At 48.4% G+C, this 25,738-nt stretch overlaps 3 protein-coding genes, 2 long non-coding RNA genes and 1 other non-coding gene across 10 annotated transcripts; 3 read left to right on the top strand and 3 right to left on the bottom strand.

Annotated features, from left to right (window-relative positions):
- The first annotated feature begins 747 nt into the window (after positions 1 to 747).
- LOC133491860 (cysteine-rich and transmembrane domain-containing protein 1-like) lies at positions 748 to 3,606 on the top strand. 2 transcript variants are annotated; one of them, XM_061803525.1, is made up of 5 exons: positions 748 to 810; positions 1,245 to 1,293; positions 2,219 to 2,253; positions 2,336 to 2,465; positions 2,606 to 3,606. In XM_061803525.1, exons 2-5 carry the CDS (start codon positions 1,245 to 1,247, stop codon positions 2,737 to 2,739), a joined length of 348 nt encoding a protein of 115 aa, XP_061659509.1. In that variant the 5' UTR covers positions 748 to 810; the 3' UTR covers positions 2,740 to 3,606. The 2 variants fall into 2 exon arrangements, with proteins under 2 accessions (XP_061659509.1, XP_061659508.1); XM_061803524.1 differs by lacking the exon at positions 748 to 810 and having other exon boundaries at positions 1,199 to 1,293.
- Positions 768 to 2,386, bottom strand: LOC133491861 (uncharacterized). Its single transcript, XR_009792495.1, has 3 exons — positions 2,251 to 2,386; positions 1,123 to 1,351; positions 768 to 897 (listed from the first exon to the last, which is right to left on the bottom strand). It is a non-coding gene; the product is annotated as an uncharacterized LOC133491861 (long non-coding RNA).
- A 1,373-nt stretch (positions 3,607 to 4,979) lies between the features above and the next one.
- On the bottom strand, positions 4,980 to 10,382 carry LOC133491862 (uncharacterized). Its single transcript, XR_009792496.1, has 4 exons — positions 10,249 to 10,382; positions 7,921 to 8,073; positions 7,751 to 7,850; positions 4,980 to 5,912 (listed from the first exon to the last, which is right to left on the bottom strand). It is a non-coding gene; the product is annotated as an uncharacterized LOC133491862 (long non-coding RNA).
- LOC133491853 (glutamate receptor 1-like) lies at positions 8,831 to 22,467 on the top strand. 2 transcript variants are annotated; one of them, XM_061803509.1, is made up of 18 exons: positions 8,831 to 8,885; positions 10,926 to 11,063; positions 11,738 to 11,977; positions 12,366 to 12,550; positions 12,633 to 12,686; positions 13,088 to 13,246; positions 13,328 to 13,495; positions 13,592 to 13,696; positions 13,770 to 13,880; positions 14,109 to 14,315; positions 14,844 to 15,059; positions 15,131 to 15,227; positions 15,309 to 15,450; positions 15,513 to 15,711; positions 17,737 to 17,984; positions 19,679 to 19,793; positions 21,877 to 22,011; positions 22,279 to 22,467. In XM_061803509.1, exons 1-18 carry the CDS (start codon positions 8,831 to 8,833, stop codon positions 22,465 to 22,467), a joined length of 2,763 nt encoding a protein of 920 aa, XP_061659493.1. The 2 variants fall into 2 exon arrangements, with proteins under 2 accessions (XP_061659493.1, XP_061659492.1); XM_061803508.1 differs by lacking the exons at positions 8,831 to 8,885; positions 19,679 to 19,793; positions 22,279 to 22,467 and having other exon boundaries at positions 10,949 to 11,063; positions 15,131 to 15,450; positions 21,877 to 22,144.
- Positions 13,413 to 24,929, bottom strand: LOC133491858 (magnesium transporter NIPA3-like). Of its 3 annotated transcripts, XM_061803522.1 has the most exons (8): positions 24,783 to 24,929; positions 23,687 to 23,824; positions 23,558 to 23,614; positions 23,335 to 23,425; positions 22,853 to 23,013; positions 21,718 to 21,780; positions 14,226 to 14,329; positions 14,117 to 14,147 (listed from the first exon to the last, which is right to left on the bottom strand). In XM_061803522.1, the coding sequence occupies exons 1-6, from the start codon at positions 24,820 to 24,822 to the stop codon at positions 21,776 to 21,778; spliced, it is 492 nt and encodes a 163-aa protein (XP_061659506.1). In that variant the 5' UTR covers positions 24,823 to 24,929; the 3' UTR covers positions 14,117 to 14,147; positions 14,226 to 14,329; positions 21,718 to 21,775. The 3 variants fall into 3 exon arrangements, 2 of the variants coding, with proteins under 2 accessions (XP_061659506.1, XP_061659505.1); XM_061803521.1 differs by lacking the exons at positions 14,117 to 14,147; positions 14,226 to 14,329; positions 21,718 to 21,780 and adding an exon at positions 22,456 to 22,534; XR_009792494.1 differs by lacking the exons at positions 21,718 to 21,780; positions 22,853 to 23,013; positions 23,335 to 23,425; ... (1 more) ...; positions 23,687 to 23,824; positions 24,783 to 24,929 and adding exons at positions 13,413 to 13,527; positions 14,552 to 14,666; positions 16,716 to 16,859 and having other exon boundaries at positions 13,920 to 14,147.
- Positions 24,930 to 25,262: 333 nt separating this feature from the next.
- trnaw-cca (transfer RNA tryptophan (anticodon CCA)) lies at positions 25,263 to 25,334 on the top strand. Its single transcript has one exon. It is a non-coding gene; the product is annotated as a tRNA-Trp (tRNA).
- Positions 25,335 to 25,738: the final 404 nt, after the last annotated feature.

Here is a 25,738-nt window from a genome sequence, read left to right as displayed (position 1 = left end):
TGGTCTTGTTCATGAGTGAGGGAAGAATGGAACGACAGATCGGTGCCGCGTGATGCGGACAAAGTATCAGTCCGTTGTAAAGAAGGAGCTAAGCCGAAATATTCTATCTTTCGATCTATGTTCCTACCCTTTGCTACGATCACAGTTCTGTGGGTCGTGACCGAAAGAACAAGATCTCGGATACCGGCGGCCGAAATGAGCTTCCTCCATACGGTGTCCGGGCTCTCCCTTAGAGAACGAGTGAGAATCTCGGTCATCTGGGAAGAGCTCAGCGTTGAGCCGCTGCTCCTCTAAATTGAGGTGGCTGGGGCATCTGATCTGGATCCTTCCCGGACGCCTTCCTGTGGATGCCTCGTCCCGCTGGAGGGAGACCCCAGGGATGACCTAGAAGTAACCACTGTCTCTGAGCTGACCTGGGGACCCGGGATCTCTCTGGAAGAGCTGGTTGAAGTGGCTGGGGAGAGGGAAGTCTGCGTGGCGCTGTTAAAGATACTGTCCCCGTTGTTGAAGACGTAGAAGACGGCTAAATGGATGGGAGAGTTTGGCGCCAATGGGGGTACAGAAACAGAAATCAAACCGGATTTGGTGGGCATCCAACTCGTCAAAGTACTTTTTCCCAAGCAAGAAAATGTACCCCCACCCCTCCGTCGATGAGTGGTTTTGGACGGGCGGGCCCCGGCTGCAACACGCCTTCGCGTTAGTCAGGTGGGAAGGACACAAGGAGAGGAAGGAAGCTGTGACCTCCCCCAAGGCCACGTTAGCCGGCCCGAGAGAGCGCCGACGTACATCGTGGGCTTGAGCGTCAAGAAGGTAACGTCTTCATTTTTTTGTTGTCCTCGCCATCGTCTTCTTATTGCGCTTACTTGCCACCACCATTAAAATGTTGACTTTTACATTCTAAATGGCAAATATCGAATGAAATGTTTTGCTTTGGGAATGCACAAAATTAGCACGAGCAAGTGGCACGGCGTCACAATCTAAAGTTAATTTGAAGTTCCAAAACTTTGATTGGTATTTATATGCTACACAATCCATATTTGTATTCGTGTCATTTTTTTTCCCCGAGCGTTTTTCTCCCAACAATCAACAATGCGAGGGCAGGCGGTTGCCATGGAAACGCACCTCAATTGGATTAGCCCCGCTATGCGCGTCCGACAGCGCTACGTTGTTCTCCCGCCGCCGTTCCCATATTGAGCGCACGAGTCGCCATGACGCCGTCGCTCATCTCGTCTTTGTCCTTCCAGATGAGTGACGTCCATCCTCCCCCGTATGCCCCGCCTCCGCCGGCCCAAGGTGGGTGCTGATTGGTCCGATGTCGTCGTGGTGAACTCGTTCATATTTTGTAACATAACTGAGAAAGCAAAGTTCATTTTCAATCAAGAGTTAATTCAATAAAACTGCCACAATTGTCAGAATTAGTTTTGCAATGCAAGAATAAGTCAAATCGTGTATCGTGTAGTAAGCCGTCGTTCCTGTACAATGTTTGGGTGTTTTTGTTAAAGCAATAAGAACAAAATTTTGGGGGAGTTTTTTGGTTTAACTTCCTTATTTCAGAAGTGACTGGACCGCCGGTCTTAAACCGCACATGCTGGTACGCGCTGTAAATAAACTGGACAAAATTTGAGGAAAAAATAAAATAAATCAGCCTTTGATAAACAGTTGGTAGTCGCTATAAGCATTAGCGCGCTAGTGACGACTATTTTAGGTTAATAAAAGCTAACATTTTAGCTCAGTCGTCACTCATGTATGTAAATTACACTTTTAATAGTTTCTAAGAAATCACTTACAGGGCCTCATCCTTCATTTATGGCAATGTGTGCTTTCCACGGGCCCAAACGGTGCGCCAGGCGGCGACAGACGTCCGTGCGCAAATCATGGCTAATGGCTAATCGCTTCCGGGTGGCGGAAATATGGCTTTTATTAACGGTTTTATTGCCACAAGGCAGAAATCTTTCCATCAACCGATTCTCGTGGTTGACTGAGCACGATTTTTGTCACAATTTGAATCTAGACGTACACTTCTGGGATGTTTTTTTTTGCCCAGTGTTGCACAGACGAATCGGGACCGCCCTCGTACGTGCGAATTGAACTAAATCTTACTTTCCGGACTTCACGTCGTAAATGACAAAATAGTGAGCCCACTGTCATTTTAAGTCTGGAATTTGTTTTTCGAAGATGTTCAAAGCTTGTGATTGTGTGTGTGTGCGCATGAGTGTAGGCTTCGTAGGCTTGGGGGGCGCCACGCCTTACCAGGTAAGAAAACGCGAGTGACCCAGTCGGGTGGCTTAGATGTGGCGACGCCTCGTGACATCGCCGTCCGTCTGTCCACTCACAGGCGGGACCCTCCTCCTACTATCAGGACCCGCAGCGGTACGTGACCCCCCCGGGTCACGGCGCGCCCTTCTACGCCGCGCCCCAGGGCTGGGATGCCCACAAGGCCTACGGGGGGCCGCCCAAACAGACGGGTGGGTGGGTCACTTGAAAGAAAATCACAAAGAAATGGAGTTTAAAAAAAAAAAAAAGCCTTCTGTCTTTATTCCGGCGTTCGGAAAATAGAAATAATGTCAATTTTAAAGCAGCTAAAATGATGATGTTTGTGTTCCAGTGTACGTGGTGGACCAGAGCGAGGGCGCGGGCCACATCGGCGGCGGCGGCGGAGCTTTGAGATCGTTGTTGTCAGCGTGCTCCACCCTTCTATGTTGCTGTTGCCTGTGTGACCTGCTGACACGTCACCTTTGACCTTTCAGCTTTGTCAGTTTCGTCGCCACGGTGACGACGACACTGTCACATGTTTGCTTTTCGGCTCTCCTTTGACCCCGCAAAGTAATAAAATCTTTGACAAGTCCTGAATGTGTAACATATCACATAGTTATGTGTAACATATCACATATTTATGTAAAACGCGACCTTTTTTTTTTTTTTGGTGCGGGAGTCATACGCTTCCATACTCTCGCGACTGTTGCAGTGACATAAAAACAACCACAGGGGGGCGCCAACGCACCAGTCATCACTTGGGACCCTGAAGTGGCATATTAACTGTATTGCATACATCAAATCTTAAATGATACTCGAGCTCACAGGGTCACGTGACCTTACGTTTGACGACGGCCGACTTCTTCATTCAAATGACAACAATCCATAAGTGTCGACAATCAGTGATCGAAAATAAGTGGCTTATTAATGATTGTCGGAGGTTGTTGACAATGTCGTGTTTGCACATTTCGAAGCTCGCTTGCCCTCTTTCTCTCACTCCATCTCTTGGGAATAAAACATCTCATGAGGGGCGCACAGTTATTGAATGGCACAGCTGTCGCCTCCACATCTCACACACACACACACACACACCACACACACACACACACACACACACACACACGCACACACACACTGATGTTTACAACATGTAGCGAGGATCAGCCACCGCGGGTCAGAGGTCAACTCGCGCACAGCTGCGCAGCCGCGGGCAACATGAAGACGATGATGAAAACGAAGAAGAAGCTGACGCCAGACGACGAAGACGAGAATCCTCTTCAAACGGGAAGTGCACGTAACCGTCGTAACAAGACCGGCTGGCCCCCGGGGGGGGGGGGGGGGAGCAAGCCGGGATAATGATGAGGATGAGGATGACGATGATGAAGGAGAGAATGAAGTTGATGATGATGAAGATGTTGAGCATAAGGAACTCTCGTAAACAAGACCGAGAGACCGTGATCACCCGAGTGGCCCCGGGGAGGGAAAGCGGTGGGGGGGGGGGGGGTCAGCCAGGATGATGATGATGATGATGAGGAGGACGAAGATGATGATGGTGTTTTTTTGACATTTCATGCCCATGAAGCCTCCAAACAAGCCCTTTTGAAAGCAGATTCTCAGCGTATGGGCATGACGTGGCCGTCCCAGTTCTGCCGTGACCGGACGCAGACGCTGACAAGAGCGATGGCGGCCCGACGTATCTTAACGGTCATCTGGGCTGTGAGCTCGAGCTCGTCCTTGCGGTCTTCGCATCCCCCATCAGTGTCGCACTTTTGGGTCGCACGGGCCTCTCATTTGTTTTTGTTTTTTTGGGCGAGTTCCTGTGCCGACTTTACAGCGCCACTTCAGTCTTGGCATGTACACTGCAGCGTTTTGGCGTCACTATGTGGACATGCGTACATATTTCCCGAAATGATTCTCTATTCCATAGTTACTGATGATGTCGTGTTACACGCGCCTGACTTCGGTGCGGTCAGCGCGGGATTCATTCCCGCTCGGTGATGGCGTCGATATCTGGCCTGCAACCGACTGGCGACCAGTTCAGTGTGTGGTCCGTCTTTCGACCGAAGCTAGCTGGGGTAGGCTCCGGCTTTCCCGCGACCCTTGTGAGGATAAGTGACTTGGATAATGACACACGATTCTCAATTCATGTGACTTTTTTTTAATACCCCAATAGGAGAACAATCAGCTTTGGTTTGTTGTAGATCGGACCTGAACTCCAGGTGCTCTGTGGACCACCGCGATACGAATTGAGTCCTGCAAGACCTCTGCCGATCAAATGGCTAAAGAGTCTGATACTATGGTGAACATTCATCCATCCGTCCAGTTTCTTCGCCGCTTATCCTCACCAGGGTCACAGGGAGTGCCGGAGCCTATCCCAGCTGTCAACAGGCAAGAAGCGGGACACACCCTGAACTGGTCGCCAGCCAATCGCAGGGCGCATTGAGACAAACAATCGCGCTCACAATCACACCTACGGGCAATTTAGAGTGTCCAAGGAATGTTGCATGTTTTTGGAATGTGGGAGGAAACCGGAGTGCCCGGAGGAAACCGCCCCCTATAGTGAACAGCTTACTGTTAAAAAAAATATATAAATAAATAAATAAATAAATAAATAAATAAATAAATAAATAAATAAATAAATAAATAAATAAATATATATATATATATATATATATATATATATATATATATATATATATATATATCGTTGAGTCTGTTTGTGGGCATTTCCGCCTTGGGAACGGCGTCTTCCCCCTATCGAACGGAGCACTTGGCTTGGCATCTTCTCATTTTCGTGAAGTGCGTGAAGAAGGAATGGTCCCAGAAGAGTGCTCTGGGGTACGCCATAGCTACTTGGCACCACCTCGGAAAGACAGCTGTGGCGTATTGAAGACGTGACGACGAAGAGGCGGATGATCTGCGCCATTGAAACATCTGCGCCGTTTCCCGTTCTGGGAGCCGAGCTCACAAGCCGCGTGACGTCGAGAAGCCGAAGAGCAGGACGGAGTTGTCCGTCTTCATCCGAAGAGGCCGCATTATTACGATAATTAATCTAAGCATCACTGTAGCGTGTATTTGTGCGTTTCGCGGACATTTGACAGGCGCTTCCTGTCGCCCGCGGAGGCGCTACATTCCGCTAAACCGGCCGAGCGGCGTCGGGCTCGTTGGCTCGTTGTCCCCGCAAAGCCGACACGTCGATCTGCTGCGGGGCGACGGGGGGGGCCCGCAAAGGGTGCGCGCGTCAGGAAAAGACGCCGCCCACGCAGGAATTGAACAATTTGCTTGTGCTGAACGCGGACGCTGCTGAAGTCAGCACAAACGTCGCGCCTCGGCGCAAAGCTGCTCCAGTTTAACAACAATGCGCGCGCACGCGCTGGCTGACCTGATGACGCCATCTTGATGTTTGAACGCCGCTCCGAAAGATGCTGAGGAGGGAAAACACGAAGAACTGATGTGTTACACGAGCGCGGGCGGTTACCTACCCATCCATTTCCTTAGCCGCTTATCCTCACGTGGGTCGCCGGAGTGCCGGAGCCTATCCCGGCCGTCGACGGTGGTCCACATTGGTGGAGTTGGGATTCGAACCCTGGTCCTCGGAACTGTGAGGCCGATGTTCTCAACACGTACAGTATATTGAAAAATGTTCACGATGAGTGGTGCTGCAACAATAGTTGATTGGACATTGTTGATCGTGTGCTCACTGCTCTTGGACGCCATCTTTGCTAACCTGCCATGCTAATGACAGCGAGTGCGAAGACGAAGATTAGGATGATGATGATGAGGGAAATGTTCTGGAATGTATCGCCCAGGGGTGTGCATAAGTGTCCCCCAGCTGTGTTGCCCCGATTCATCAACCCCCACCCACCCCCCACCCCCAGCTTGGCCCCCGAACACAACAACACATCCTCATCCTCTCGATCTCCGTCTTCCCCGAGGCTCACAAGAACTTTAAACGGCTCATCAAGGCGCCGTTGACGAGCTCTTGACGGCACCGTTGCATTGTGGGTAATCACCACTGCTAACACGCACACAGAGATGGTTTGAAGATGTTGCGTGATTGATCAGTGGCCTGAAAAGTCGACACCGACATCCCAGAACAACAATAACAACATCAGCTGTCCAACATGGCAAACGTGTGCAATATGTGTGGGGGGGCAAGTGTGTGTGCATATGTACGCAAAAATGTGTGCCTTTGTGCAATCTCAACGACGGTTTCAATGTCCTTAGCGCGTCCATAAGTCCCAAAAATAAACGTGTCTATTTTTAGAAAGGCGCATTGGTTGATTTTGCGCACAAAAGATTTGATGACGCCATCATCAGGTGTGAAAGGCCCGGGAAAGATGCACAGCGCTGACAAATAATTGATGCTATTATGGGACAGTTAATGCACGCGACGTCTTTACATTAATAGCGTCTCCGCTCTATTATTTAACGTTTCTGTCGTCATGGCGATAAAAGCAAAATGGCTTAAATTGCCACCGTCATGAAATGCGTGATTTTTAGTATGTTATTAATGGGGAAAAAAATGGCAGCCGACGTGGACCCGTGAGTTTTTTTTCACCACAAAACATGATTACGTCACGTATACGGCTTTTTGTAACTCCCGCCGTGAAAATCCTTTCGAGGGATTCGTTTTGGAGAAGAAGCAGGAAGTGACGAATGTGGCGGGACCGCCCTCAAGTGGACTCGTTTGTTTCTATGAGTTTTACCTCCGGGAAGCTAGCTCGTCGTTCCTCCGTGTTAGCCAAAATGCCGGCTCGTCGCATTGATGGACACCCGGGAGGACGGATTTACCCTTCGTAAATTTGCAAGAGACCCGCTTCGTCGTGAAAAATAGATTGCACGGGTGCAGAGGACGAGAGCTTCGTGGGTTCCAAATGACAGGGAGGTGTGTGAACAGCTACTAAAAACAAAAACAATAGTTGGAGGAGGTGTAATCCATAAATCAGGGTTGCTAAATGTGTCAATGTGCGCATTGGAAGACTCCGCAGGCCTTGTAGATCACTATCGGCCTTGTCGGCCGGGGTGGCTCGTCGCCGCGGTGGCTCATGTGGGCGCGGCGGTGGTTTGGCCCGTGATCCGCATGTCATCTAAATATGGCTCGAAACAATAGGGTAATACTGCCCCGGACACTTCACTCAGTTGCGAGATGTTCTCTTCTTGGAAAAGAGGTTCCTTGTCTGAAGGGGCGTGTCCTACAGTAGTGGTCACCGCGTGTTTCGATTGGCGATTGTCCGGGGTGACGTCACGGACAGTAAACGCAGCCAATATGGCGACCACTCGGATGTCGAATGAGACTTCCGCGACTTTGCGCATGGACGACGCGCTCTCCGCTCATATTCATTTTTTCGTGTTAACACTGAAGTGAATAATCTTGTGTATTTTTCATTTCAAGATCCTCTTTAGGATGTTTATAGGGATGACCCTTGACCTTTAAACACGCTTTTCGACGGAGATCTCATTGGTCCCCGCTTCTTAACGAGGTCACGTGACTCACCTGTCAATCGTTTTGCACTTCAGCCCCCTCGTAGGAAGTCCGCCAGGTGGTGGGCGGAGCTGGACGTGAGGACACAGGAAGTGCAGACTGTCTCCTGAACCTCAAAGTGCAGATGTTTTCAAATGTATGAAGTAAAAACAAAAGTCGCTAGTCAAGTAAAGTGGAGTTACCTGCGAAATCCACTTCCCAAGTACCGAATATGTACTTTGTTACTCGCCACCCGCGAGAAGCGGACTCGCTGAGCGAGCTGAATGCCGTCTGCCATCGTTAATGGCCTCCCACATGAATAAAACAGCACGCCAGCCCCGCGCCTTCGCCGTTTCCTGTCGAGTCAACATAATTGGTCGAAAACTTCAGGTCAACGTCCTCGTCCCGATTGCACGCGTTATGAGGATGAATTAATAACGACGTATTGTGCCGCCGCCGCTTCACACGTGTGCCCGCGCTTGTTCATGCCGCGCTGAGCAGGCCGACATGTGGAAGCGCAGACAGGAAGCGGACCGGCTAATTGGATGTCGCCATCCCGCAATGTTCCTTCCGCTTCCGCGGGTTGCCGACTCCGCCCCGTCGCCGTCGGTCGACCCGCAGCCGAAACGGGACTCCCCCCACCCCCCGGGACGGGCAGTTGAGACGCGGGCCTGGAGACGCGAGGAAAGGAAGTGATGATAAACAAAGACGTGAAGAAGACAAAGCGAAGCCGGGATGAGGACGGAAAATGACAGAGGAAGTGAAGACTGGCAAACAGGAAGTTGAGACATGGGTGTGAAGACGAATGATGAATATTAGCATTTAAGCCAGGGGTAATCATTCCAAAGTGGCTACAAAGTACCCGACTCCTTTTTATTACTCGTATGATTGCGCTCGTAAGTTTTGAGTGCGCTCCTGTGCGCGTGCTGACGCGGCAAATTTGATAGGACCAGAGGAGGATTTAAGGGGCGGGGCCTGATTCTCGGGGAAATCCCACGCCTGCACTCGCGCACGCCGGACGAGCGCGAGACGGCCGCAGAGCTCTCGAGGCTGCGGACGGACGACGAGAAGGACGAGATGAGCGCGAGAACCGCGAGGGCTCCGCATCCTCTGATGCTCGGCTTGGCGCTCGCCGCCGCCGCCGCTTTCCCCGCCAGCGTCAACATAGGTGAGCTCACCTCACGCATACGCGCCTCCTTCAAAACATTAATAGCCGTCATCATATCAATCGCGATGTACATATACATGTGATACATTCTACATTTATAGTTTTCATAGCTGGCATCTTCATGTAAATCTCATAAGAATGTGTGGGTGTGTCCAACATTCCAAAGTGTTTGAAGTTCATCCATGTGCACACAGTCATTACACATTCATTACACATTCATTACAACTCAAGTTTGCGTGTGTTAGTGTGTTTGCATTTTTGTGTGCATCTCTGTACGTGTACACATATACTTGGATTTGTGTTTTTACGTGTTTGCACACGTGTATGTTTGTTGATTTTTGTGTTTGTGCATTCGTGCACACGAGCGTCCGCACGTTTGCGCATTTTCACGTGTGGGTGTTTTTGCATGGATGTTCTGTAACGTGTACCTGTGTATGTTTGTGCAATTGTGTGCAATGTGTATGCTTGTTTGTGGATTTGTGTGTATATGTGTGGATTTGTGTTTTGAGCCTGTTTCTGCTACCCTTGGGTCAAATTCTTCCAAACTTTAATTTTGACATTCGTAGCTGTGCAGATGACACGCGGTTATATTTAGCAGTATCTCCAGACGACGACACATCAATTGAGGTGTTGTCATTGTGTAACGCAGATAAATAACTCAATTTTTCTTCGATTAATGCGCAGCAAAACCGATAATTGTTTATGGGCAATAAAGAAACGAGAATTGCTGTTGGTAAATTGCTGGACTCAAGTCCGAAACTTTGGTGTTCTGATAGATTCCGACCTGACCTTCAACAGTCTTCCATTCATCCACTTTCTTAGCCGCTTATCCTCACAAGGGTTGCGGAGAAGTGCCAGAGCCTATCCCGGCTCTCGACGGGCAGGAAGCGGGGTACGCCCTGAACTGTTTGCCAGCCAATCGCTGGGCGCAAGGAGACACACAGTGGCACTCACAATCACACCGACGGGGCAATTTAAAGGGTCCAATTAACCTTCAACAGTCATATCAAAATTAATTACTAAAACTGCCTTTTACCACCTGAAGGACAAATCTAGAGTGAAAGCTTGTTACGTGTCAGGAAAAACTCATCCTTGCTTTCATCACAAGTGGACTTGACTATTGTAATGGTCTTCTGACTGGACTCTCCAAAAAAAGAGCAATAAACGGCTGCAGCTCATTCAGAATGCTGCGGCAAAGAGGTCAGAGCGTGTAACTCCAATTCCAAAGTCTTTACGATGGCTTCCAGTCGGGTGAAAATAAAGTTTAAAGTTCTACACCTGTCCACGTGCACGCTCACGAGCTGCCGACCTCAGCGAAAAAAAAAAAAACACATTTTGTGCGCGTGTTTGTGTGTGTACTCACTGTCATGGTGTGTTTTTGTGGACTTTGTTGAGATTGAATTTTGTTTCATTTTTCTGCTCCTCGCTGATGTCTCGTCTGCTCATCAGGTTTTCGTTTCCACCCGTCCTCGTCAGCTCTGTTCGGCGAGTCAGCCAATCGGCTCCCTCCGGCTGCTCGGGTCTTGTCCAGGTGTGCCTCGTTGTCCCCGTCGCTGTTTTTGTTTTCAGTTTTCTGCGTTGTTTTTTTTCCCTCGTTGGCGCTGGTGATGTTTCCTTTTGTCATGTCCGCTTTCCTCCTCTAGTGGTGAGTCTGTTCGACGTCCGTTGGGGGGATGACGCTAAATATTCTTTATTCGATATTCCATATGTGCTTTGTTTTCTTTTTTGTTTCTGAAAATAAACCCTTTCAATGTTTGTCCGCAACCTGTGTAAACGTACATCAATTTGTTGTTGTAATCATGTAGTAATGTAGTAATTAATCTTTGCGCGCAAGAGCGTTTCATTCTTGTGTAAGTCGTGAATGTGAGAGTGCGAACAATTTCAGAGCCTATGTGAGTGTGAATTAAAAAAAGATTTAAAAAATTAATAGTGTGCTGAGAGGTGCTTTTTTTTTTTTCATCATTTCCGCAAAGGCCCCACGTGTGCGGTTGTTACCGACAGCTGGTTTGTGTTGATCGATCTGCGTGGCGCCCCCTGCAGGAGGACTTTTCCCGGCTGGCTCGCACGAACAGGAAGTGTTCCGCTTCGCTGTGACACAACGCGGCAGCGAAGTTCCGAAACTTCTGCCGCAGATGGACGCCGTGGACGCCAGCAACAGCTTCGCCATGACGTACGCTTGTGAGTATTCTCCGTCATCGTCGCCATGAACGCTTTTCTTTTCGCCGTCGTCACCCAACTCGTCATTTTCGGTAAATTCATCATCCTGGTGTGGGGGAGGGGCAGCGTCCTAAATGGAGGTGGCGACGCACTAAAAGGAGTGGCGGGCGGGCGAGGCCCCGAGGCCACCAAGATGTCGCTGCAGTCAACAATGTGCTGACCTCCTTTGGCCGAGCCGTCCACAAAAGCCCAAAGATAAAAAAAAAAACCATGCACGCTCTCCCTTCACTTCCTGTTCTCGCTATCCGATTTTTTACTTCCTGTTCTCTGTCTCTACTTCTGGATTTTGCTTCTATTTTTTTTCCCCCCGGTATTTCTATTTCTTGTTCGTCTTGTACTTCCTGTTCTCCCTTCACTTCCTGTCATCTGTTTCCTTAATAGTCGGTTTTTGTGGCGCCCCCCAAGCACCTTACTTCTGCCGTCCTTCCGGCAACGGCGGCGTTGCTTTCCCGTCACTCGGCTTTAACGCGAAGCGAAAGCGAGCTCATTACCGCGATAGCCTCGAGCCAGACCGCTTTAGTTAGCATGATAGCCTCGGCCTGACCGCAGCCGTATTCGTTTTTGCCCACAAGTACGTGAAGCAAAACATTTTAGGAAAGTTAATTCACGTTGACGCTAACAGCGCACGGTTTCAGTCTGCTCCCAGTTCGCCAAGGGCGTCCATGCGGTGATGGGCGTGTACGACCAGCGGACCGTCAACATGGTGTCTTCCTTCTGCGGCTCGCTTCACATCAGCTTCGTCACGCCGTCGTTTCCCGCGATGGCCGACAGCCCCTTCGTGCTGCAGTTGAGGCCCGGCCTGCGGGAGGCGCTCCTGTCGCTGCTGGACCACTTCGGCTGGCGGCGCTTCGTCTACATGTACAGCGTGCACGAAGGTGACGTCCTGACGCTCCTCTTCGTGGAACTTTGGCGCGAGTCGAATGTTTGATGAGGTTTCCGTGAGGACCTACGCGGCCCCGGCCGTAGTCCTGGGTTGGTCATGTGAGCGGTCCTCAAACATCTCACGGCTTCATTCTACTCATGCTAATGCTAACACACGGGGAGACGCACACACGTACGAACGTTCCATCCAGTGGCGACAAAGACAATTGAGCTAAACGCCCCCACAACTTTGCTGGTTAACATCACACGATGTCATACGATGCGTGGTGGTCACATGATGGTTAAATGCCGGTCACATGTTGCGCGGTGACCACACGATGGTCACGTGAGGGTAAACGGTCACCTGACAGTGGCGTGACGACGAGCCTGCGATGCGTTCAGGCGTGTCGGTCCTGAAGAAAGTTCTGGAGCGGGCAGTCGAGCGAGGCTGGCAGGTGACGTCGGTCAACCTGGACTCGTTGAACGAGTCCGGCTTCATCCAGCTGCTGGCTGACCTGGACTTCAAGAAGGAATTCCAGGTGGTTCTGGACTGCGAGTCGGACCGGCTCAACGCCATCCTGGCCCTGGTGGGTCGCCGTGGCCGCTTGGGCTTTCTGCCGGTTCACCGCCTCCTTAAGACTCAGTGTCCACTGTCTTTTTTTCTGACAGATTGCAGCGCAGAGAAGAAACCTGAAGAACTATCAGTACATCCTCCTCAACATGGTAATGAAACTACACTCGGAACCTCTCCGTTTTGGACTTCTCCATTCTAGAGGCGAAGGTTCTAGAATTCCATATGCTTCTTGGATTTCAAATGCTAACTTGTAGAAACCATACTTGTCGGTATTCTACTTTATACTTTGTGTTACACTGGTACATTTCTAGATTCTACACTTCAAGGTTCCATGTGTTGTATTTCTAGGTTTGTATCTTTTAGATTCTGTATGTTTAAATTTTCTGTACCTTTTTAGCTGTTAGCGTCTATATTCTACTTTCCGTAGTTGTGAATTCTGGAAATATTTGTACATGCCATACATACAGAATGAATACTGGTGTTGGACATTCCATATTCTAGATATTCATGGCGTAAACTGCGTGCTTTGTGTCTTGTGTGCACACGTGAGGGCTTCGTGGAGCTGAACCTGACCGAGTTCCACGCGCTGTCCCCGAACGTGACGGGTTTCCAGCTGGTCAACTGGTCCGACGAGTCCGTGCAGAAGGTTCACCGGGACTGGATGAAATTTGATTCCAAAGACGGCAAAGGGACGCGGCGCACTCTGCGGGTACGTGCCGGCGCAGTCTTCTCGTTTGGGACGCTGACCCCCCCCCCCCCTTGATGCCGGTCCTCTGCTGTCATTGGTCAGTACGCAGGCGCGCTGACCTATGACGGCGTGAGCGTGGTGGCGGCGGCTTTTCAGAACCTGAGACGCCAGCGCATTGACGTCTCTCGCCGCGGGAACGCCGGGGAGTGCCTCGGGAACCCCCCCGCGCCCTGGGGGCAAGGCATCGACATACAGAGGGCACTGCAGCAGGTTGACGCATGCCAACATGGGCACTCGCACGCCTACAACATCACAAAGATGTACACAAAAAGGAGACGTTTACACAAACTAACCGTCGGCGTGTAGGTGCGTCTCCAGGGTCTGACGGGCCGTGTTCAGTTTGATGAGCAGGGACGTCGGACAAACTTTACACTCACAGTCGTGGAACTGAGCCGGACCGGACCCCGGAAGGTGTGTGTGTGGGTGGGTGTGCGCGTCGTTTATTGTGTGTGCATACATTTGCGTGCGTCTGTGTGGTATCCAGGTGGGTGTGTGGAGCGAGCAGAGGGGCTACGTGAACACGGCCCGGTACAAGCCAGCCCAGGAGGAGTTCTACGGGCTGCAGAACCGCACCTACGTCGTGACGACCATCTTGGTGAGACACCCCCCCACCCCCCCGCAGACCAACGCCTACCCCAAACGGTCCAGTCTCAGCCTCTTGTGCACAGCGTCGGGCTCCTTAGGTCGTAGTGCGGTTCCTAACGGAGCACGGAAGCGCAGTGACAGGAGACGCAGGAGGCGAGGCCGGACTGGCCGACCGGACCGCTTGGTCACGAGATGAGGTCGCGCGAGAGTAAAAAGGGGGCGTGGCTCGTCCTTACAGGAAGCACCCTACATGATGCTGAAGAACAACCACGAGCAGCTGGAGGGAAACGATAAATACGAAGGTTACTGTGCCGAACTGGCCGCCGAGATCGCCAAGCACGTGGGCTTCGCCTACCGCCTGGAGCTGGTGGGCGACGGCAAGTACGGCGCCCGGGACCCCAGCACCAAGATGTGGAACGGCATGGTGGGGGAGCTTGTGTATGGGGTGAGTTTGCGTGCCTGGGAACAGATTTGAAAATGGTTTGCCGTCTGCCCCTCCTGGAAGCCATCAACCTTCTCACGGGGGAGGCGTTTGTGCGTCCCAGTGACCCTAAGACCTCAATTGCTCCTGGGTTTTACGCCCCTGGTAGCGTCACCCATGGCAAAGAGGTTCCAGGTGAAGGACAGCTAAAAGACCCCTATGATCATATCTATACACAAATAGATTCAGGTTTCTCTTACCCGTACGCAGGTCAACGGGGACCCCCTCTGGCGCCAGGCCTGGAAGTGGCACTAAACATGACTTCATCTGTTAGCTTCTGGTGCTATATGAGGTGGCGTCCGTTCGCTTCATATTCTAAACACGATAACATCTATTTGGTTTAGATACTGAACACGATTAGCGTCACAGTGCTCAACACGATGGTGACACGATAGCGTCGCATGCTAACTGTGACAGCATGTTAGCTTCACGTGCTAAACGCGATAGCGCCCCGTTAGCTGCGAGCTAATCACTGTCAACGTGTCGGCGCAGAAGGCAGACGTTGCGGTGGCGCCGCTGACGATCACGCTGGTGCGCGAGCAGGTGATCGACTTCACCAAACCCTTCATGTCGCTCGGCATCTCCATCATGATCAAGAAGCCCACCAAGTCCAAACCGGGCGTCTTCTCCTTCCTGGATCCGCTGGCCTACGAGATCTGGATGTGTATCGTCTTCGCCTATATCGGCGTCAGCGTCGTGCTCTTCCTGGTGAGGCGCCGCTCCTGCTACGGCCGCGTAGGAAGGAAGCGCTGACGTGATTGTTCTCAAAATCGTGTCAGGTGAGTCGCTTTAGTCCCTACGAGTGGAAGAAGAGCGAGGAGGAAGAAGAGGTGGAGGAAGATAAAGCAGCACGCAGTTCTTCCAAACATGTAGCCAGTACGACATCGTTGTCATCGCGACCATCTTCATCGACTCGTCGTCATGCTGTCTTCACGAGACGTGATGTCTTTCTGCCAGGATTTCCACTACCTGCCTTCCAGAACCAGCAGGCTGTCCAAGACAAAGAGAGTCCGGAGCACACCAACGACTTTGGCATCTTCAACTCTCTGTGGTTCTCCTTGGGAGCCTTCATGCAGCAAGGATGCGACATCTCGCCCAGGTCTGACATCGCGCCTCGTCGCACGGCTTACGACGCGTCCCGCCAACCGCTGCCCTTCTCAGGTCCTTGTCGGGCCGCATCGTGGGCGGCGTGTGGTGGTTCTTCACGCTGATCATCATCTCGTCGTACACGGCCAACCTGGCGGCGTTCCTGACGGTGGAGCGCATGGTCTCGCCCATCGAAAGCGCCGAGGACCTGGCCAAGCAGAGCGAGATCGCCTACGGGACCTTGGACGGCGGCTCCACCAAAGAGTTCTTCAGGGTTAGCGCGGGCCGCCACGCTATTGCTTGTCGTCTTCTCCGTGTGTTGAGTGTGTGTGCGTAAATTCTGTGTCTGTTCACGCAACGACAGTAAGTACTGTTAATGTGTTTCTTTTGTGTGTGTTTGTCTGTGTGGAAATATGTTTTGTGTTTGTCTATATGTTTTGCAGGTTTAGTGGACTATGTCTATTTGTTTTATTTTCCTTACAGTTTGGGGGGGGGGGTTCTGCCTTAACTGGGTGTCACAGTTCCCCAAATCAATAAACAAACAGTTACTTTTTAATTACTGTTGGCAGTACCTCCCTTAATTTTGGAAGTATTTGGTATAGCTTCCTTTTAGACCTTTACAAATATATTTAAAACCCCTATTTTTGTATTTTTGGTGTTCTTTCATATCTACAACATGTGCATTACATTTAAATATAGAATAGTATTAACATTTAAATATAAAACAGTATTAGCATGTAAGAAATATGCACAAACATGGAGGAAATATGTCAAAACAATGCAGATTATGGGCGAAGAGCCCCGGACCCTTTGTAAAATTAGAGCAAACAAATATAGACGCAAACTACTCAATTCATTAATAAAGTGTACGGCTTTGAAAATAGTAAGTAACGTACCAAAATCTGGGCTCACACAAAGCGAGCTGGGTAAAGGGGAAAACGGAGGAGGATTGAGAAAAGAGTCATTTAGAAAAGAGGTGGGGGGGGGGTTGACGGAGAACACCAGACAGCGCTTAGAATCGGCTTTAATCGAGTCCGAAGCAGCAGGAAAACGGGCTCTCCGGTGCTTTCCTGACAGCTCCCGGCAGACTACAACCAGCCCACGCATACTTTTCGTTCGGAACCAGCAGCAAAATCGCCTCTCAACTCAAATGATCTGAAGCAGCAGCAGAAGGCTAACATTTCCCTAGCGGTTAAGCTAATCGCGATTAGCTACAATGCTAATTTAAACCAAACAAGCTGTAATCGCCATCAAACCTAACCAGACGGCTATATTTACCTCTCATACGGTCTGCGTGTTCAAAAATATCCAGCGAAAACAGGCAGCTTATCCTGAAAACGTGTTTTAAAAGCTCAAAACGTTTGGTGAAACTTCCCCGTAAGCGCGTGCTCGAAGATTCTCAGGTTAGGTCGGCAAGGGAGCGTCGCATGAACCAAGCCCCGCCCCTTTGATTTCAAAGCCGCTCAATCATTGGCTGAGTTTGACATTAGCCAATGACAATCCAGGAAAAAGAAGATTGACAGTCTTTTTAAATTGCAAGGTAAACTTTTTTCTGTACAAAAAAACCCCAAAAGCAGCTAAAATGACCTCCCAAATAGTGTTTTCACCTTGTAACTTAATATATAATATTAATATTTATAATAATACAATATATATTTTAAAATTGAACCATTCACAATATTGTGCAACGGTTTTAAAAAAAACCCAGATTACGATTCATTTATAAATGATACGAATCAATATACACAGGGCAACATTAAGTGTGTGTGTGTGTGTGTTTGTCAGTGTGTTATTTGGGCGGGGCAGCTGTAGAGCGTTTGCCTCACAGGGGTTCAAATCCCGCCTGTGCGGGGTTTGCGTGTTCTTTCTCGGGCAACGGCGGTTTCCTCTCGCATCGCAAAAACACGCATCGGGTGGAGACTCTAAATTGCCCCAAGGTGTGATCGCGAGTATGAGTGTTGTCTGTCTCCGTGTTCCCTGCGATTGCCTGGCGACCAGTTCAGGGTGTACCCCGCCCGCTGACAGCTGGGATAGGCTAACCGTGACCCTCGTGAGGATAAGCGGCTCAGGAAATGGATGGATTTTATGTGTGACTGTTTGTGTAATTCATTGTGTATGTTTATGTATGTGTATGTTTGTCTGTTTTGTTTGTGTGTTGTTTGTGCATATTTGAGCACATGAGTTGTGTGTTTTTGGTTTTGTGTGTGTGTGTATTTATGGGTGTGTATTTTGTTTATGCGCGTAAACGCACAAAAGTGACTTTTGACTGTCTGGGTTGTTTTTGATGCCCCCCCCCCAGCGGTCCAAGATCGCCGTGTTCGAGAAGATGTGGTCGTACATGCGCGGCGCCGATCCGTCCGTCTTCGTCAAGAACACAGACGAAGGCGTGAGCCGCGTGCGCAAGTCCAAGGGCAAGTACGCCTACTTGCTGGAGTCGTCCATGAACGAGTACATTGAGCAGCGGGCGCCCTGCGACACCATCAAGGTGGGCGGCAACCTGGACTCCAAAGGCTACGGCGTGGCCACTCCCAAAGGATCGCCGCTCAGGTACTAGCGTAGCGTCATTCGCCGCGTTCGGGGCGTTAACCTCGTGAGCGGTTTTAGCCGCGCTAGCCTAGTTTGGCCTCCTAGCATCATTAGCATTGTTCAGCGCGGGGGAGGGCTTGTTGTCGTCGTGAGCGGAGGTTAGCACGTTAGCCGTTGCATGTGAGAGGACATGTTCGTATGTGTAATTACACGTTGTTACTGTGAACAACAATAATTACATGTTCTGTAGTGTCTTTGTTAAATATCATTGTAGTGTTTTATCACATTTGTGACATTTTAGTGGAGTGCATTTTTACTTACTATTTAAAGTATTATTGTACAGGAATGCAACTTTTTTTTAATGCAAGATGTATTATCATGTTATGTACATGTTATTACAACAGGACATCTTATTGCATATTACTGTTATTACGCATTGTTATGATAGTTACGGGATTATGGCGGACGTCCTTATGTCTCGTCGCATGCGTGCATGCAGGCGTGTCTTTGTCTCACGTCCGTCCGTCTGTCTGATGTCCGCGACTCCGCCCCCACGCCGGCGCGTCGGCCAATTACAGCTGCCGACCGCTTGACGGTCAGTGACGTCACATAGTTGAGCGAGATGCTATCTTAGCAACATGCTAATAGGGCAACGCATGCCGTCCACCATCGCACGTTGCCTAGCGACCGTCCCTCACGGTGCCGTTTTAAAGAGACGCTTTTATTTTGGGATGGATTTTGTCGGCGCTCCATCAGTCTTCCACTTCTCCTTCTCCGGCCTGCATGCGATTGTTCACTTCGCTGTTTTGGGCTTTTGTTCACACCGACGCACGACTCAGCACTTTTACTACAATAACGGAGGAGACAACTTGGGCCGCAGTTGCCTAGCAACACATCCCTGCACACACTAATACACACACGTGCATGCTTAATTGCTATTTAGTGTTCATATTGTGTGTGTGTGTGCGTTTTGTAAGCATGTATGCCATTAAGTTTTTGTGTGAATGGATTTTTGTATTTGTGTGTGCGTACTTTTGTTTTTCTGTTTGTGTGATTTTTGTGTGTATGTTTTTTTTTTGGTGCGCGTATATTTTGTGTATCTCTAGAATTGTTTTTATCTGTTTGGTTTGTCGACCAGTTCAGGGTGTAACAGCTCGTTGAGATAGGCTCTAGTACTCCTTGTGAGGATAAGCGGATCAGAAAATGAATGGATGTTTGGTTCGCGTGTACATGCATGTTTTGTGAGCGTGTGTGCGTTTATCTTTTTTGTGTGCATGTATTGTATTCGTGTCCATCTTGTGCTTTGTATGTTTTTTTGTGTATCTTCAGTGTGCACGTGTCATACGCGCAAGATTTTGTGTGGATTTTGTGTACATTGTGTATGTTTTTGCAGTTTTCTTATACGCGTGTTTTTTGTGTGGACGTATGTTTTGTGCTTGTATTTATTTCTGTGTGAGCGTTTGAGTACGCTGGTAAACGCACGGGGAAAAATGCTAACTTGCTAACGTTTTTGTTTGGATTCATTGGGTAACATCACATTTGGTGGCTGCATTGCGGGCTTGCGCAGGAATGAAAATAATGCATTTTTCATCTCAACGCGAGTCGGCGTATCGACGGCCGGGCGGTATCGATTGTTGTAGCTGCTACGCGATGTCGGGCGCTAGTGCAGACCGGTGTAGCGGCGCGGCTAACGTGCCGCTGCTATGTGCCGTCAGAAATCCCGTCAACCTGGCCGTGCTCAAGCTCAATGAGCAGGCCGTGTTAGACAAGTTGAAGAACAAGTGGTGGTACGACAAAGGTCAATGTGGACACAAGGACGCCGGCAGGAAGGTCAGTTAGAGGTCGCTTGGACGCACCCCTGACCCCCCCCCACCTGAGCTTCCACGTCACACTCTCACCTTCTCATTTTCTTACCTTTCTGTTGTTTTGATTTTTTTTTTTTGCCCCATCCATTTGATTTAGGTTTACGTATTTTGTTGCGTATTTTTCCCCCCATTTTGATTCATCACATTTTTTTTTTTGTGGTCATTATTTTTTCTTATCTTTTTTATCTGGAACCTTTTTTTGTCTTTTGTTTGTAATAATATTTGTATTGTATTTTTTCAGATTTATCTTTTTTTCGGGAAGATTTTGGTCTTTTTGAGTGGCAATTTTTTCATGTTGGGTCGCTTATTTTAGGATTTTTTTAAGTTTTTTTTTTTTAAAAATCTGTTTTCAGTCTTTTTTCCCCCTTTTTTGTTGTTGCGTAACAAATTTTTCAATTTTTATCCTCCTGATTTCTTTCTGTGATCTATTCTTATTTTCCATTTTTGTTTTTGACTTTTTTTTTTTTAATTTTGTTTTTGTAGTTTCTTGTCCATTTTGTTTTATATCAAAGTTTATTATTTTTTCCCCCATTTTTCCAAGCACCGCATGAACGTCTCCGAAATTGGCATGAGTCCAGCAACCTGTGGAACTACACCAACGACAAAATGTGACCTTTGACATCCCCCTTGTTGCCCCAGCCATATCGGAACCACTCCCTTTCTGATGTCAAAGGTCATGTTTTCATGACAAGCAAAAAATGCTTTTGTCTCCAATCTGTCACAGAGTCTTGAACGTCGATTTAATTTGTTCTTAACTTCCTGTCAACCGTATTGTAATTCTTTCCAACTCCATTTTCTGTGATTTGAACTTCCTGTTACTTCATCTTAAAACCTGATGGCCTTCCAGTTCACGTCATCTCACTGTTAACTTTTCGAGAACTTGCCGTCACTTTCTCGTGAATGCCGTCCTGACTTCCTGTGAACTCGTTGGCACTTCCTGTCACTGTCCAGTTCCCACCCAAACGTGCCTGTTTTTGTGCTTGCCCAACAAACGCGTGTCACAAAAGTTAAGGTAAAATTTTTAACCTGCTGATCACATGACTTGGAAGACACGTCAATCAAAAGGACACTTTGGAGAGAAAAGCATTAGGGGCAACAGGCCCCGCCCACTTTGACCGTTGCATGCCCTCCCGTGACCCGACCTCGGATAAGTGGTTAGAAGATGGATTGTTCAAGAAACTTGGCATTTTTTTTAAAGCATTTCCATTTTTGCTATAAATATTTTGTACACCTTGTTCGAAACATTTTGAAGAAACATTTTTTTTTAACTTTTAGGATTTATTGAATAAAAACATCTTGAATCTATTGCTAGTTTTTAAGCAACGTATTTTTAAGAGACTGACTTTTTATCCAAAGCTTTCATTTTTATTGATTTTGTTTTAAATCAATGACTTATCCATTAAAGGATTTTTAAAACTAAATTGCTAAAATTGATATTTTTTTTTTTAAATCATTGACTTATCCATTAGAAAGTTTTTAAAACTAAATTGCTAAAATTGAGATTTTTTTTTTTTTTTTTTAAATCAATGACTTATCCATTAAAGGATTTTTAAAACTAAATTGCTAAAATTGATATTTTTTTTTTTAAATCATTGACTTATCCATTAGAAAGTTTTTAAAACTAAATTGCTAAAATTGAGATTTTATTTTTTTTTTTAATCAATGACTTATCCATTAAAGGATTTTTAAAACTAAATTGCTAAAATTGAGATTTTTAGATCAATCACTTATCCATTAAAAGGTTTTTAAAACTAAATTGCTAAAATTTAGCTTTTTAATTTTTTTTTTTAATCAATGACTTATCCATTAAAGGATTTTTAAAACTAAATTGCAAAAATTGAGATTGTAAATTCTTCTTTTTTTATTTTTTAAAGAAAACTGACACCCACCTTCTCTTCTGGGACATCGGATGTCGCGATGTGAATTGTAGCTTTTCATAGTCCGCGTTCATCCTGTTCCGTTTCAACGGGTAGAGAAGGAAAATAGATTAAGTTGGAAATTATTATCATTTTTTTGACACCCCCGCCCCCATTTTTGTGCTCAAACAGGACAAGACGAGCGCTCTGAGCCTGAGCAACGTGGCGGGAATCTTCTACATCCTGATCGGCGGGCTGGGCGTGGCCATGATGGTGGCGCTGCTCGATTTCTGCTACAAGTCGCGGCTCGAGTCGCGCAGGATGAAGGTGAGGAGGGGAAGGAAGCGGCAAACAGGAAGTGGAGCAAACGAAGCGAGGTGGGATTTATTTGCTCCAATTTCTTTGACGGCCAGCAACGACGCAAACGCATCATTAGTGGTCGCGGGCGCGCACGAGAGGCCGTCTGGGAGTTCATTCATTCTCATACGCGACAAAAATGTAATTTTCCATAGCGCAGATGAGCGCATTTGTGCCGAACGCGCGTGGCGAGTGAATTTTATCTTGAGTACCGTGTAAGTTGGCGCTTCTCCGCAGGAACTGATCGACGCCGCCGTGCTGAGCAGCGGCCTGGGCGGCGTGACGCTGGCGGGGGGCGGGGCCCTGGCGCTGGCGGGCCAGAACGGCGGGGCGGTGGCGGCGCAGGAGCTGGCTCGGGCGAGCGCGCCCGGCTTGGCCTGCGTGAGCAAAGCCGCCAGCTTGGGCCTGTCCTCCGACCTCACGTGAGCCGGACGTACCGCACCGGAACGTCGCCGCCGTTGCTTCAACTATTCTTCTTTCTTCTGAGCCCGCCCTGTTATTTGCAAGCTAATTAATTTTAATCACATATAATCACTCCTCTCACTTGCTCGTTGAACCCCAATTAAAATAATTACAAAATATAAGACTTGCGTGACGATGCTGATTACGAGAAGATGACGATTTCTAGTTCGGCGTCTGCTCGCTGACACAAGAGTTCAAAAATGTCAAAATGTTGCTGAAAAAGTTCCAAAGTCAAGGCAATGACGTCTCCACGGTAACCAGGAGGGCTCAGCCAATGACGCTTATTCCAAACCTCACGATTGTAAACATTACAAAAAACGCGGCGTGACGCTTCACGACGGACGCTGACCTGGCTGCAGCAGCATGCGGCGCAATTCCTGGAGTGACGTCACTTCCTGTTCCTGCGGGGCGTGGATCACCAGCAGGACGCTTCCCAGCATGCACAGCACGCAGCCCAGCTTGCCCACAACATTCAACAGCTCCCCCAGTAGGTAGGAGGACAAAAGTGCACTATGGTGTGCGGGCACCACACACAACAAATTGTGTGAGTGCACGTATGTGGCGAGTGTGTACTTGTGTGTGTCCATGTGTGTTGAGTGTAAGTTTCAGTGTGTGTTTGTGAGTGTATCGTGTGAGTGAGTATGTTAATGTATCTTGTGTGTGTGTGTGTGTGTGTGTGTGTGTGTATGCATGTGTGTGGATTCCGTGTGTGTACATGTGAGTATACTTGCGTGTGTGTTTCTAAGTTCTGGATTTGTGTGCTTGCGTGTGAGAGTGTGTGCGCGCATCATGTTAATTGTGTTGTGTTAGGCGTGTGCGTAAGTGCGCTACCTGAAAAGAACGCTGAGCGCTCCCAGCGGCGTCACCAGCGTGGCTGACGCAAACATGTAGGCCGCAAAGTTACAGGCCTCTCCAGCGCCCACTGGAGGACCACACGTGCTAGTTAGGCTAGGAATTGATAGCTAAGCTAAAACTGTTCAGTTCCTAGTCGAGGCTCAGTCAAGCTACTTGTGGCTGGTCGATGCTAAGCTAGCGCGACGTGCAAACAACTTACTTGTGAGCAGGCCAGTCCACCACAAGCGGTCCTTCAGGTAGCCGTGACCGCCATCACCTATTGGGCCCAAACGCACGTTAGCTTGAATTTCTTGCATTTGCCTGCGTTCAAACCGTGTCTGACGTCCACCTGCTCTGGTTTGCCCCCTGCTGGCCAACCGGAGAAGCACTTTCTTCTTGAGAATGACGCCGCCGCCAATCAAGATGGCGGACAGCAGGGCCAGGGTGAGCCCCGCCCAGTGGCCGGAGACGCCCACGCTGGGACTTTCTAGATGTTGTAAAACACGACAAAGTTGACGAAGTTTCGTTTCTGGTGTCACATGACCCCACGCTCACGTGACACGATGACGACGACGCAACGTTCAGCTGTGATGATGACATCGTCGTCGTTGGTGTCATGTGACATAAACTTTGTTCACCTCACGATGTCATAAGACACCACGATGATGATGATGATAATGCCATCCCATAACAATACACACAACGTGACCTTTGACACGGCCGATTGGCTTTAGACGGAGAGTTTGACGTAAACGCCCACCCCGCTTCGTCAACTTTGGCAAACAAACACAACCACATCACTTACAGTTTGGAAAAGAACGTCCAAAAAAGGACCCAAAGCAAACCTTTTATCGCTAACTTTGCTCTGAACAAAACTACGACGTCTTCTTCGGGGCTTTTAAATCAGGCACACGCTTGTTTTAGCAACAAAAGCAATCCTCGAGCAAACTTATGATCATCAGCACGATTGTGAATGCGACATGATGATAATATCGAATAATTATTTTGAACATATACACTCACCGACTCCGCACGAGGCGTTGCGCACCTGCATCCTGTCGCCCCCCCCCCCAAAAAAAAACTACGCACGCGCATTGGGCCGCTCAGCCTGTGCAGGTAAACGCGTGACCGCGCCCACCAGTGTCTGTTCAAGCCGAAGAGCAACGGCGTCATCTAGCGGCCACAATTACACACGACAACAACTGTCGCACTCGCAATCACAGCTCGGAGTAATTTAGAGTCTCCAATTATGCATTTTTTTAGTGACTAAGCACAGTTGAAGTGGACTACAAAAATGTCCCTGAAGGATTCCCAACACAAGTACTTGAACAGATACATATTAATATTCAAAAGTATTCTTATCAGGCTCTGTGGATGTGTCTTTACGAGTCATTTTGCACTCAAGGCATAGTCATAATTAACATATAAGCAAGCAGCTAATTTACCAATCTCGGATACGTGGATGTATCGATGATATAGTGTCATCTAGTGGCTATTTGTGAAAACTCGATTATTGTCAAGCGGACTCTCGTCAGACGGGACACAATCAATGAATCCTCGCGTTCCTCGATTTCATCCCGTAGAAAACAACAAACGTGTGGATTTTTCTATGAAATGTCTTCAAATTCGCGACACGAAGCACAACATTTAATCGTATTTTCACTTCCGTGATCAACGGAAGGACGGCCATCTTGCAACGGTTTAGCGGATCCCACGATGGGATAGCGGAAGTCACGTGACACACGTGCCGTTTGCTCATGTCTGTTTCTATTGGCTGAGTTGAGGCACGTGATAACTGCCGGCTAGTCTTCTGGACACGACAAAAATGTTGCGCGGCCTCATGAAATGCCGGATGAAATGGTGGATGATCCGATTTCACGGCACGCTCGGTGATATATACAAATATGTCACGTATGGCAACGCGAGACCTCGTGGCGCAACGGTAGCGCGTCTGACTCCAGATCAGAAGGTTGCGTGTTCAAATCACGTCGGGGTCATGAACTTTTGGTCATGCCCTTCCCAAGTCACTTTTTTAAAAATAAATCGATGCATCCGACAAATCCCGCAGTAAATGTCAAAATTGGTAGTGTTGCCGCAAAAGTCCGAGCGTCACATTTGACCATAAAAAACCAAACAAATCCTTTCCTGTCAACCTAACCCCAACAATTTCATGCACCAATGCAAATACTACACTAATGTAATGTACTAACCATAACTAAATCGAAATGCTTATGTACTGAACTAATTCAATCTTTAAAGTACTACTTATGTATTTTTTCCAACTTCTTTTCACACCAACTTTTTAAAGAACAACCATGTTGGCACAACAACAACGAGGTATATACTTTATACGCTGTAAATACTATTTAATTACCGCTTAAAAGAAAGTTGGATGTTTTAA

This window comes from Syngnathoides biaculeatus, chromosome 18 (assembly GCF_019802595.1).
Source record: "Syngnathoides biaculeatus isolate LvHL_M chromosome 18, ASM1980259v1, whole genome shotgun sequence".
In the NCBI taxonomy this organism is placed as follows: Eukaryota; Metazoa; Chordata; class Actinopteri; order Syngnathiformes; family Syngnathidae; genus Syngnathoides; species Syngnathoides biaculeatus.
The sequence above is the reverse complement of the archived record's forward strand: the minus strand, read 5'-3'. Positions and strand labels throughout refer to the sequence as shown.